Below are 12,315 nucleotides of genomic sequence, written 5' to 3' on the forward strand. Positions count from 1 at the left end.
AATCCACGTAGGTCATTATAGGTCAAGGGAGTCATCCTCAGAAAGTGAAAGTATTCGGACCTGGCGTGGAGAGAACTGGCCTAAAAGCGAACGAGCCGACCCACTTCACTGTGGACTGCACGGATGCAGGAGAAGGTAAAGGCAGGCTGGGCTGCTGCTGTGGCATCAGAACCACGGCTCATGCAAGGGTGGGGATTATGTCCTGTTTCATGCTGGTTTTCCTTGTTTCGTGGGAAAACCTCGGGAAGCAGAACATTGCAATGAATTGTGATGGGATCTGTTACATCGATTAACAAGGTGACTTGAGCAACTACTGGAAACGGGAATATGCTGGCTGTTTGGCTAGCAATGTCTGTACCGTCTTGTGGCAAAACCTCCGTTTGCTTTTCCTAGGTGATGTCAGTGTTGGAATTAAGTGTGATGCTCGTGTGGTCAGCGATGAGGAAGAAGACATAGATTTCGACATCATCCACAATGCTAATGATACGTTCACAGTGAAATACGCACCACCTGCTGCCGGGCGCTACACTATTAAAGTGCTTTTTGCAGGAGAGGTTTGTAGTCTTCGTTCTACAGCCTGATGTTTCTAGGGTCTGTTTATCTGCTCTGTGATCACCGAGCATGTACCGCTCCACAGCTGGCTGTGCTGGCTTACAGCTGCCTCCTTCCGCTTCAGCTCACGTGCACCTTGTCTGATCACTGTTTTTAAAAACACTTTTGTAGTACTCGAAGGTACAGAAATGAGAGGGGTTGGCTGGAGACAATGAAGTTCAGGCATGTTCAGAAGAAGGACATGGACCTGCTGGAGTGGGTCCAGTGGAGGGCCATGAAGATGATCCGAGGGCTGGAGCCCCTCTGCTGTGAGGACAGGCTGAGAGGGCTGGGGGTGTTCAGCCTGGATAAGAGAAGGCTCCGGGGAGACCTTAGAGTGGCCTTCCAGTCCCTGAAGGGGGCCTACAGGAAGGATGGGGAGGGGCAGTTGGCAAGGGCATGGAGCAATAGGAGGAGGGCCAATGGTTTGAACTAGAGCAGGGCGTGTTTAGATTAGACATCAGGAAGAAGTTCTTTACACTGAGGGTGGTGAGACGCTGGCCCAGGTTGCCCAGAGAGGTGGTGGAGGCCCCATCCCTGGAGACATTCCAGGCCAGGCTGGATGAGGCTCTGAGCAACCTGATCTAGTTGAAGATGTCCCCACTCACTGCGGGGGGTGGGACTGGATGGCCTTTAGAGCCCCCTTCCCACCCAACACATTCTAGGATTCTATGTAATGTGTTGAGGTGAGTGTGGTCTCAGTGATGGGGCAAAGCTGCTTTTTAAAGGATAGAAAACCTCAGTGGCTCCCCAAGGAACCAGGGGAAAACAAATAGGTTTTTCTTAAAAAAGAAAGTGGGGGTGGGGGGGCAGGGAGAGAGGCCCGTGCAAACTGCCCAGCTGTTAACTTTGCCCTAGACTTTGAATGATAGTACTCAGTAGGGAAGGGCAGAGCGTTTAAGTGAGGTGAAATTTTGCTCAAGATGCTGCTGGAGTTAAAGCAGGAGTATTTTAAAATTATTATCTGTCTCGTTGTAACTATATCACTCTTCGCTAGCCCTGTTTAGAGCTGTGTCTCTGTTGCAGGAAATCCCCGCCAGCCCGTTCAGGGTTAAAGTGGACCCCTCGCACGATGCCAGCAAAGTGAAAGCTGAAGGACCTGGGCTGAACAAAACTGGTGAGACCTGGGTTGAGGTGGCGCGGCCAGTGCTGGACCGCGAGGGGCTGTTGGGGGTTAGCCGCCGCCTGGCTGAGCATTGCTGGGATGCAGCGCTGGAGACAGCGGGGGTGCGGTGCCAGGCGACTGGAAACGACTCCGTTCCCTTGGCATTTTGCTTGACTGGGCTTTGTAGGTGCCCAGTGCTTCTTGGGAAGAGTTTCTGTGTGTGAGCTCTGCATAAATTAGAATTAACGTTTTTCTTCAGGCGTGGAAAATGGCAAGCCGACGCACTTCACTGTGTTCACCAAGGGAGCTGGAAAAGCGCCGCTGGATGTGCAGTTCAGCAGCCCGGTGCCAGGAGAGGCGGTGGCAGATCTGGATATTATTGACAACTATGACTATTCCCACACTGTTCGGTACACTCCGATACAGCAGGTAGGTCTGAATCCTGTAGGAATACGAGAGTGAATGGCTCATGTTGCCGTAGTGCTGTGGCCTCCCTCCCTGGTACCTGTGCAGAGAGGAACGAGCAGATAAACTTGTCGGTGATCCCTAAAGCCAGCAGGACAATTGGGATTGGAAAGCAGTAATGTGTTTTTTTGGTGTAGTTACTGATAGCTTGTCACTGTTTTCTTTTCTGGGAACAAGTGAGATATCGAAGCGGTAGCGCGCAGCTCATGTTGTCATTCCGCGCTTTATCAGTGGAAGAGGAAAGGTGGCGAACCTTCCCGGGATCCCAAACGGAGCTGGCGCCTGCCCTGGCTGCTCTGGGCTTCTGTAGTCTGGCAAAGTCGGGGCCGTGCGCTGCCGCCTCTCAGCAAGTTGCGGTTGTCGAAGGAGCTGTAGTGCGAACCCGAGCAGGGCCAAAACCCACAGCGTTTGGGTGATGGGGCAGCAGCTCCCAGGTAGGAAAGCGAAGGAGTCGGTGCTGAGGAAGGCAGCTGGGCTGCAGGTTAAATGCGTCAAAGTATTTGTCTGCATTTGAGGGTTTGCCCTTGGGTTGGAAAAAAAAAATCAGTCGAATTCATTTTGGTTCCCAGGCAGATGCTTCCTGGCAACACCATTAAAGAGCTGAAAGTGGAAGCTGCTAATTTCTAGAAGTGTTTTTTGTTATGCTCTGCTTGCGCGTTTGTGAAGGGCCATTAAACGCCAGAACGCAGGCATCTCGTGTATTTCTGCAGGCGTAGGTGCTGTAGTGCTGAGATGAAAGTGTTTTGCTGCCCTTGTTCTGCTGAACAAACACACACAGGAGCTCCTCAGTCCTCTGCACCAGCTTCCTTGAATGTAGCTGTGTAAAAGTGGACTGATACGGGGGACTGCAGCATTGTTTGTCTGATAATGCTGGATTAGCATTCTTGGAAGCACCACAGAGCCAGCGTTTGTTTTTGGATAAAGCAGTTGCGTGATCTCAGGATGTGGCTGGTGTGCCTGTTTGCAGAAGCTTTTGCTTGTTCAGTCAGGGTTGGTATGCAGAAGGCAGCAAAGTTGTCTGAACTCCGGGCGCGCGTGTGTGAGTGGTACCAGATTGCCGTGTTTCACCCAAAAAGCAGCGGTGAAACAGGCCAGGATGCCCAAACCAGCTCCCCCAGATGGGAGACCCAGGTGGGAAAAGTACCTTGGGTCACGGAGGGGCTGTGGACTCACAGGAGACGCTCACGGATAGCAGTGGCAGGAAAGCAATGGTTAACAAGAGGAGATGAAAACAGACTGCACAGTAATTAGAGTAGCCTTGTTGTCCCTGCGGGCTGCGAGGAGGTAGGTCATTCCTGGACCCTGCCTTTCTCGGGTTCGTAGGCAGTAGCTTACGAATGAGACTCTGGACCCTTCAGAGCGGGGGACGGACGGACTAGGTAGTTAAATTCCTGAGGGGCCGCGTCAGCAGCAGAGGAGCCTTGGTTTAATGCTGTTTACTCAGCCTTATCTATCTCGCTTGCGGTGTTGCTACAGCTACCCGTGTGTGTGTTTTCTAAAAACAACCAAGAATAATCATGGAAGCTATTCACTAGCTTGTGTGAAACATCCATGATTATTTCACTTGGGAGCTGAACCGGCCAAGAGCGAAAAGTAAGCAAACAGTGAATATAGCTAAAATATGGACTGTGGTAGGAGAGAATAAAAGGAGCACACATCGTGGGCTGGAGCTTGCCATGGCTGCGCAGTATTCCAGCCAAAATACACAAAAGCATTAATCTTTCTGACTTGTACGGCTTAAAAACCCTGGTATTTCAAATGCTGTAATAATACGGCCTCTTTGCAGGCTTGGCTTTGGCCCGGCCTCTCCGTGCGGTGGGAGGGGATACCTGGTCTGCAGCGCTGGGACATTCATTCGGCTGTCGGGTCCGAGCGCCGGGAAGGTGGGAGCCAGCCTGAGATCCGGAGGTTTTGCCAGGCAGCTTGAACGTAGTCTAATTAAACGTTGGAAAGAACTGTCTTTTTCTCTCTTCCTGCATTAAATAAAAACCATTTAATGCTTTGAAGGGCTGCAGTGGGATGAGAGCTTGAAAGTCCATAAACCAGTAAGTCTGGCTGTGGTCAGCTGGAATGGATGAGGTGAAGTGGTTTGTGTGCTGCTCAGATGTTAGTGCATCTGTGTGACGTGAGGAGCTGAGCTAACTTGTCAATTCTCCAACTAGGGTCCAATGAAGGTTTTGGTAACTTACGGTGGTGATCCTATCCCTAAAAGCCCTTTCACGGTGGGCGTTGCTGCTCCGCTAGACCTGAGCAAAGTTAAAGTCAATGGACTCGAAAACAGTAAGTACCTCTGGGCTGGAAGCCCCATGGCCTGCCTCCGGCGTGTCTCCTGAAGCTGTGATAGCTGACGCGTTCTGCTGGCACAGAAGTGGGCAAAACAAACTTCTTTTTTAACTTGCTCCAGCTGGGGATCAACCAGCCCCAACCTTATAGCTTGACCGCTCTGACTTAACTGATGCTCTGGAGGACTAAATTTCGATTTATATATATTTTTTTTTAAATTTTTTTTTGCGAAGATTACATAGCAACGTGGACAAAGTTTGTGTTGGGGTTTGGTCCCTTGTGGTGAACAGAGCTGGACTCTTCACCAGGCTGGGAACCTGCTGATGAAATCTGGTTTCCTTGGGGCTAGATGGCTGTTCGGCCAGATGCGTGTAACTGCTGCAGTGCAGAATGTCATTCGTACAGTCTTTGTTTTCTAAAAGCAGAAGAACTTAGGGCTGTGAAATATTGTTGCGTTCCTGAAATGAGCCTCCGGTGTTGTCAGGCCGTGTCCTCCAGGCTTGTTTAGCACTGTAGCTTTGTAGTTCCAGTTAACCAACGTACTTTTTTTTTATTATTATATTTTTTTTTTTTTTTTTTTATTTGGTTTGGCAGGGGTTTTTTTGCATGTGGAGGGATGTAGACTGAGCAGAGCCCTGCCAGTGCTTGCTCCCGTGGTGGTATGTGCATGAGAGGTTTCTTGGAGCACTGTCTGACGTTGAGTACTTAACATAGTAATGTGGGTTTTGTCTTTTTCAGGAGTGGAAGTAGGGAAGGATCAGGAATTTGTAATTGACACCAAAGGAGCAGGCGGGCAAGGTAAACTGGATGTTAATATTTCCAGTCCTATGAGGAAAGCTGTGCCGTGTCTGGTGGAACCGGTTCTGGGTAAGGAGTGCAGCACTGCAAAATACATCCCAAGGGAAGAAGGGCTGTACGTGGTGGATGTCAGTTACGATGGCAACCCCATCCCAGGGAGCCCCTACACTGTGGAGGCCACGCTACCTCCAGACCCCTCCAAGGTGAGTGAACGGTTTAGGGCTGTAATAGCAACTGATACCGGAAAACTGAATTGTGGGCTATTGCATGAGACTTGGCTTGATTTTGGCCAAACCAGACCCAGGAGCATCCTTACTCAGAGCGCCGAGTCGTTCCTTTGGCAGGTTCTGTGACTCGTGCAAGTCATTCCTGTAACACTGTATTTGAAAAACCATTGAACAAATTAAGAATACTGCAAGCATCCTGCATAGTGTGGCAAATACAAGCATTGCTCCTAATTTAGTAGAAGTTGGCCTCATGAGCATCTCAACTGTATTAACTGAGATGCTTCTTTCTAAGGAAATAGATTTCAAGAAAAGCATGTGTACAGCCATCAAATATTTTGACGTTTCTACCTTTTGTATCCCATGGCTATAGAAAAACAGCTATGGTGAGAGTATGAGTATCCTTGCCTAGAAACCTTTGGAGAAGAGACACCAACTTTACAGTAAACCTGGGAGGAGGGGCAAAGGAGACGTTGCTTGCTGTATATTTTGAAGAGCTAGTTAATCGAATCCCACATACAGACAAGTCTGACTGGGCAGTCTGTGCTGGCAGTGACACGAAAAAATGAGTTTAACTCAACTGCGTTTTCTCTTCTAGGTAAAAGCTCATGGTCCAGGTCTTCGAGGGGGCCTCGTTGGAAAACCAGCCCAATTCACGATAGATACCAAAGGGGCAGGAACTGGAGGTTTGGGTTTGACGGTAGAAGGCCCGTGTGAGGCTAAAATTGAATGCTCTGACAACGGCGATGGAACCTGCTCCGTCTCCTACCTGCCTACGAAGCCTGGAGAGTATTTCGTAAACATCCTCTTCGAAGAAGTTCACATTCCTGGTTCGCCATTTAAGGCAGACATAGAAATGCCATTTGATGTCTCTAAAGTTGTTGCTACGGGCCCGGGTCTGGAACGTGGTAAAGTAGGTGAGGCAGGGCTGCTGAACGTCGACTGCACGGAAGCGGGTCCCGGGGACCTGCGGGTGGACATGGTGTCGGATACTGGTTCCAAAGCTGAGGTCCAGATTGATGATAACAAAGACGGGACCTATGTTGTAACGTACGTGCCGCTCTCGGCTGGCATGTACACGATCAAGATGAGATACGGAGGCGAGCAAGTGCCTAAATTCCCAGCCCGGGTCAAAGTGGAGCCAGCTGTGGACACAAGCAGAGTTAAAGTGTTTGGGCCAGGAGTGGAAGGGAAAGGTGAGAATAATTGTTGTTATCAGAATTCATAGGACTTGCGGTCCTTCACCCTGCACAGAGTTCTCTGAGCACTGAAAGTTGTAATAACCTTGGGTGTTCCCATGGTGACCCTCGGACGGGGGTGTTTTGTTATGTTCCCAAATGAATTGTTTATCATGCTGCTTCATGAAATATTTTGTCATCGGAAATACATGCGGTTCTTGAAGTGACTCTTAAAAATGTATCCTGCAGATGTCTTCCGAGAAGCGACAACTGAGTTCACTGTGGATGCGCGACCTCTTACGAAGGCTGGTGGTGACCACATCAGGACACAGATCACGAGCCCGTCCGGCTCCCCCACGGACTGTCTCATCCAAGACAATGCCGACGGAACGTATTCAGTAGAGTACACGCCGTTTGAAAAGGGTAACCTCTGCGTTTTTGTTTGTTGGTTTCTTTTACTTGAGAGGGGAAAACCAAGAGCAGGCAGCTCTTCTGACACTTCCATTTGGCAAACTGCTGAGGTCTGCCAGTAACTTGTTGGCATCTTAGCAAGATTGTTGCCAGTAGAGGAGCTAATTCTGCAGGAAGTAGCTCTATTTTAACTTGGAGAACTGACTTTTACAGTAATTTGGCTTCAGAAGAACAGTGTGTAGATGGCAGCTCGGTTATGAAACACCAGTGGAGTCTTGTGAAATGCGGGCTGAAGCTCTTACCCGTATACTGACATTTAAGTCTGTAACATCTTGTAGAAGTGATGTTAAGTGATGAGAATACTTAGGGAATTTGGGACGTGTTTTCCTCCTCTTAACAGGTCCGCACACAGTCAGTGTGACGTACGATGATGTACCTGTGCCAAACAGTCCCTTCAGAGTGAACGTGACAGAGGGCTGCCATCCATCACGTGTGAAGGCACAAGGACCTGGACTCAAAGAAGCTTTCACCAATCAGCCAAACGCCTTTTCAGTTGTCACCAGGTAGCTGGGCCTACTTGATCCTTAAGGGATATCGGAGGGAGGGAGGAATGTAGTGGGGGGTGTGATGCAGGATGCTAAACCCAATACAAATATTTAGAAAAAGGCCAAGCTGTGTCCTTCTGATTACTGTGTGTGCTACCTCATCGCATGCTGAGCATTCTGCTCTGCGGAGACAAGGGGTTGATAGTGGTGGAGGATAAAATTCTAGGAAAATGCCAGTGAGGTTATGCTGAACGGTTTTGCATGCCAGAGCATGCCGAAGGCTGGACATCGGAAGTCAAGGTTACTGCATTTCCAATAAGGGTAAAAATGCAGCCAGAGCATGCGAAGCTGCTGTTAGAAGCAGGTAATTCTAACAAAGTGTTTTTCTGTCTTGCAGAGGGGCCGGAATTGGTGGCCTTGGAATAACGGTTGAAGGACCTTCAGAGTCTAAAATTAGCTGTAAAGATAACAAGGATGGGAGCTGCAGCGCCGAGTATGTTCCTTATGTTCCAGGAGACTACGACGTTAACATCACGTACGGGGGAGAGCATATTCCTGGTAAGAGTTCTTGCTCGGTGGCTTTCAGAAGAGGGAAGGCGTTGAGCTGAGGGCTCGGTGCCTTGGCTGCGTCTCACTCGTGCTGGGGGATGTTGAGGTTTTGACGCTCTGCTTTTCCTGGGAATCCAGGCAGAAACAGCGGGTGGCGTTTGTTCCTCACACCCGGCAGGGGAGCGTGGAGCGCTTTGTGCTGTGGTGCGGTAGTTTTTGAGGAAGGGCTGCAGTCTCTTCTGCTTTCGGAAATGGCCTCTGGGGGGATGTGGAGGAGCCTCGTCGAGACTGTAGCACCCGCAGGGGGGGAACAACAGAGCGGGTACAGATGGGTGGGACAGGGAAAGGGACACCAGCCCTTGACAAATAACTGGTAATTATGCCCAAATGATGCGTAATACACTAGGTCAAGAAAATAGCCCTTTGGTAAGTGGATGCCTTCAAGACTGTGTTCTGCAGTAAGGTGGTTCTCCGTTAAGGTGGTGTAATGGGAGAGCTTGTCGTGGGGATTACATTAAACACTGCAAGTTTTGGTCACTGCGGAGAGCACAGTAACCGTTCCCTAAACCAGATGTTTAGCTGTGTGCGCGTTTGCACGGGATGTTAAGCTGAAGTGAAGTAGGTTTAAGGAATCTTCCAGGTACATCTGGCATCCAGCAGTTCATGATTAAAAGAAAGATATTTTGCTCGATACCAAGAATTAAATGCTTCTAAATGCCAGACGCAGTTTGCTGCCCTGTTCAAGTTCTTCCATGCTGTCGTACAGCGTACATCTAGGTATTCCTTCCTAGCCATTGTGAGCGAGCCGATTCTTTCCTGTTGGTCCCATTTTATTTGTCAACATACTGAACTTGGTAAAATATGAAGGAAACAAGTGTCTGCGTGTCACTTCGTTTGCCCTTCAGGTTTCTTTCGTGCATTGTTTTCTGAGGTGTGAGAAGCAGATGGATCACAACTGAATTGTTGGGTAGACAGTGAAAATGTAGAAGCACCATCATTACACTTCTGGCTTGTGCGGAAGCAGAGAAGTAGGGTGGAGGCTGTGGGGTTGTCATTCCTGCCTGAGGTTGAGGGGTAATAATAAAAAAGCCCAAGGAAAAGTAGGGGAAAAAGACCTTTGGTTTCCTCTAACTCTGTGGTGTTTAACGCTTCCTGTGGTAACTTCCAGGCAGTCCTTTCAAGGTTCCTGTGAAGGATGTTGTGGATCCCAGCAAGGTGAAGATAGTAGGACCAGGTCTGGGAACAGCTGTTCGAGCCAAAATCCCACAGTCCTTCACTGTAGACACCAGCAAGGCAGGAGTAGCACCCCTCGAGGTGGTGGTGGCAGGACCCAGAGGTAAGAACCGAAGTACTCCATCCAACTGTGCCCCCATCGCTGTGTTTGGGTGGGTAACACGGTCCTGGCCCTGTTTGCAAAGGTGGTGATACCACTTGAATGAGCATTTCCCTCTGTTCCTGTTCATCTGGTGCGTGCACCTTGACAAATGACCCATGTGTCATGGTGTAAAAGCCGGAGAACTGTGTCCTAGGTAGTGCTGCTTTGGGCATTGTCTTTGATGGCTTTATCCTAATCTGTAGAGCTGGGAGAAGTGACGTGAGTAACCATCGCTGGTGAACAATTGGGACTTAGATTTAGGCATCAAACAGTAAATCCAAAGTCTCACCTGTGAATGGTGACTTGGGAAACCCGTGTCACTGAGTTGCAGGAGACCCTGAAACATGGTGGAACCCCTCAGTGGTCCCCAGAGAGTAGCAAGGCCCTCGAGCGATAGCATTAATGATGTTTGCATTGACCTGGGAAGCTGTGTCTCGGTGGCACAGTGTCTCAGCAGCGAGTACCTTTTGGCTGCACGTCTCACCTTGCTGGGAGGGTGAGAGCTGCTTCCCCACTCGAGTGTCAGGTCACGCTGGTGCCCCTCAGGTAACCCTTCTTTAATTTTAGTGGATGAGACGGATTCCCAGGGATGGCGCTCCCCATTGAAAGCGATTTCGGATTTCTTTAAAGGAGATCCAAAGGGTGACACTGAGACAGGTTTGAACTCTCAATAACTACTGGCAATTTTGGCTCTCGGAAATCCAACTGCCAGCAGCAAGAATCATCTGGAGGAGGGAATGGGAACCAACGGTGTTGGTTTTAGGCTTTGCATGGCAACTATACATTTCTTTGGTGCTTGCTTTGCTGCAAATCCTTCCTGTGTTTTAAAGCTGACTTGTAATTGTAGACTGCTTTGTGTGTTGATCTGAACCAATATGTCATGTAATCTGCTGTAGCTTTAGCTTAATGCAAATCGAAATAACTGATCCTGCTTTCTTTGGACTTTGGCAGCTCCTGCCCAGGCAGGGAGCCTGCCTTCCCGAATACCTAATTGTGAAAGACTCGGCTGGTGAGTGCTGCACACCAACTGGCTTTAGGGCTCAATTCTGTGCAGTGAATCCCAGTAACAGTATGTAATCTTGTAAATGACAGTTCAGGCAATTATAACCATTACTCATTTTCTTTCTCGAAAGGTCTTCAGTGTATTTTGAGCAATTGCTCTTGAACTGGACTGTACAGAGAGGCAGATTTTTCTCCAGTATTTTCATGCTAGCTTTTGTTTACAGTGAGAAGATGGGAGGCCGGAGAGCGGTGGATAATAAATCTATTTCAAGTCAATAGCTCATGAATACAAAATAAGGGAAACTGATTGCTAATCCATGCCCATTGCTTTCATTAAAAAAAAATTAAAAAAAATTGAAATTTAGCTTGTTGCAAACTGTAAATGAGCAGTGCATCTTGGAGCTTTGTGCGGCAAATGGCTGGTGAGGAACTGAGTTCTAATAGCACAGCTGAGAAAATTGTCTATTGCTTTTTTAGGAGTTGTGGAGCCTGTTAATGTCGTAGACAACGGAGATGGCACCCACACGGTGGTGTACACCCCTACGCAGGAGGGACCCTATATGATCTCTGTGAAATATGCTGATGAAGAAATTCCTCGCAGGTAAGGTGATGAAGATAAACTTAGATGAACTGAAGATTTAATGACCTGATCGCATGACTTCAGGGTTCAGCGGTGGTTTGAGCCTGCTGTGCCGACAGCAGAGACACCGTAGGGGAGGTGCCCCCGCACCTCAGCGTGTCCTGCAGTAACTATCAGCCACTGACTTAGGAGGAGGGGTGGCAATAATGGGTTTCTCTTTAAGTCCCTTCAAGGTGAAGGTGCTTCCTACGTATGATGCCAGTAAAGTGACAGCGAGCGGACCAGGTCTCAGTTCCTACGGCATACCAGCCAGCCTGCCTGTGGAGTTCACTGTGGATGCTAAGGATGCCGGGCAGGGACTTCTGGCTGTACAGATCACTGTAAGTAACTACAAAACCAAGCAGGAGTGGAAACACGTTGTTGTAGGTGGACACGAGTGGCTCTTACCGGCGTTGTCCACAGCTGTGCCCTGACATACCCGGTGTCCTGGAGGCTGGGCTGCTGGCTGGACCTTAAGCTCTGGCACTGGAAGGTCTTGCACTCTGCATTTGTGAAGCTCTTGAGGTTGCTTTTATGAGACTTCTGTTTTAAAGTCATCACCCGTGCTGCATTTGGCTCATGTTTAACCTTGCACTCTGCAAATGCCCAAAATGAGATAAATAGTTTCTTGTAAGATTATGAAAATGCTGGAATTTGAAATGGAGACAGCCTTCTTGCAGTGTAGTTCAGCAAGGCCATAAGATACCATCCACACTGATCATTACATGATAAATTAAGAAACAAGTCTCCCTCAAGGTTGCCAGAAGTCATGAGCTGCTTGAGGAGATACTACAGGAATGTTTTTATTTTACTTTGTTATTTGTCTTCCTGAAATTTCTGGTGCCTGGACTCTGTGGCCTCAGCAAAAAGGTCTCTGGTTAGTGGACCATAAAGCACATTTCTCGGTTCTGGCATGCCTAGGTCATGGCACGGCCGGTTGTACTTGCCCTTCTGCATTCTTGCTCCTGTGCTGTCCCGATATCTGCTCAGGTGCGCCAAAGCGGTTGCCTTTATTCTGGCATGCAAGTGTGCTCTCAAAGGATCCAAAGGGCTTATCAGAGCTCCCAGCCTGGCTGTGGCTTTGAAGATGATATTCCACAAGTCCTGCATGGTGGGAGTGCGTGGGTGATCCTCCTCACAGCATTTGTTTGCTTCCCATTCTGAGCTGTT

At 48.9% G+C, this 12,315-nt stretch overlaps 1 protein-coding gene across 5 annotated transcripts in view; it reads left to right on the forward strand.

The window, feature by feature from the left end:
• The window catches only part of FLNB (filamin B), a 75,952-nt gene that overhangs the window by 40,751 nt on the left and 22,886 nt on the right, over positions 1-12,315 (forward strand). For 4 of the 5 annotated variants that reach the window (XM_074602366.1, XM_074602368.1, XM_074602367.1 and 1 more), the window contains exons 15-27: positions 12-135; positions 394-554; positions 1,618-1,708; positions 1,956-2,125; positions 4,324-4,441; positions 5,183-5,445; positions 6,065-6,662; positions 6,894-7,067; positions 7,456-7,618; positions 7,998-8,158; positions 9,318-9,485; positions 11,004-11,127; positions 11,330-11,486. In XM_074602366.1, coding sequence (XP_074458467.1) covers positions 12-135; positions 394-554; positions 1,618-1,708; positions 1,956-2,125; positions 4,324-4,441; positions 5,183-5,445; positions 6,065-6,662; positions 6,894-7,067; positions 7,456-7,618; positions 7,998-8,158; positions 9,318-9,485; positions 11,004-11,127; positions 11,330-11,486 — 2,472 coding nt within the window. Of the gene's footprint in view, positions 1-11; positions 136-393; positions 555-1,617; positions 1,709-1,955; positions 2,126-4,323; positions 4,442-5,182; positions 5,446-6,064; positions 6,663-6,893; positions 7,068-7,455; positions 7,619-7,997; positions 8,159-9,317; positions 9,486-10,091; positions 10,182-11,003; positions 11,128-11,329; positions 11,487-12,315 lie in introns of all 5 variants that reach the window. The other variant, XM_074602370.1, reaches the window with a different exon arrangement.

This window comes from Larus michahellis, chromosome 10, assembly GCF_964199755.1.
Source record: "Larus michahellis chromosome 10, bLarMic1.1, whole genome shotgun sequence".
NCBI lineage: Eukaryota > Metazoa > Chordata > Aves > Charadriiformes > Laridae > Larus > Larus michahellis.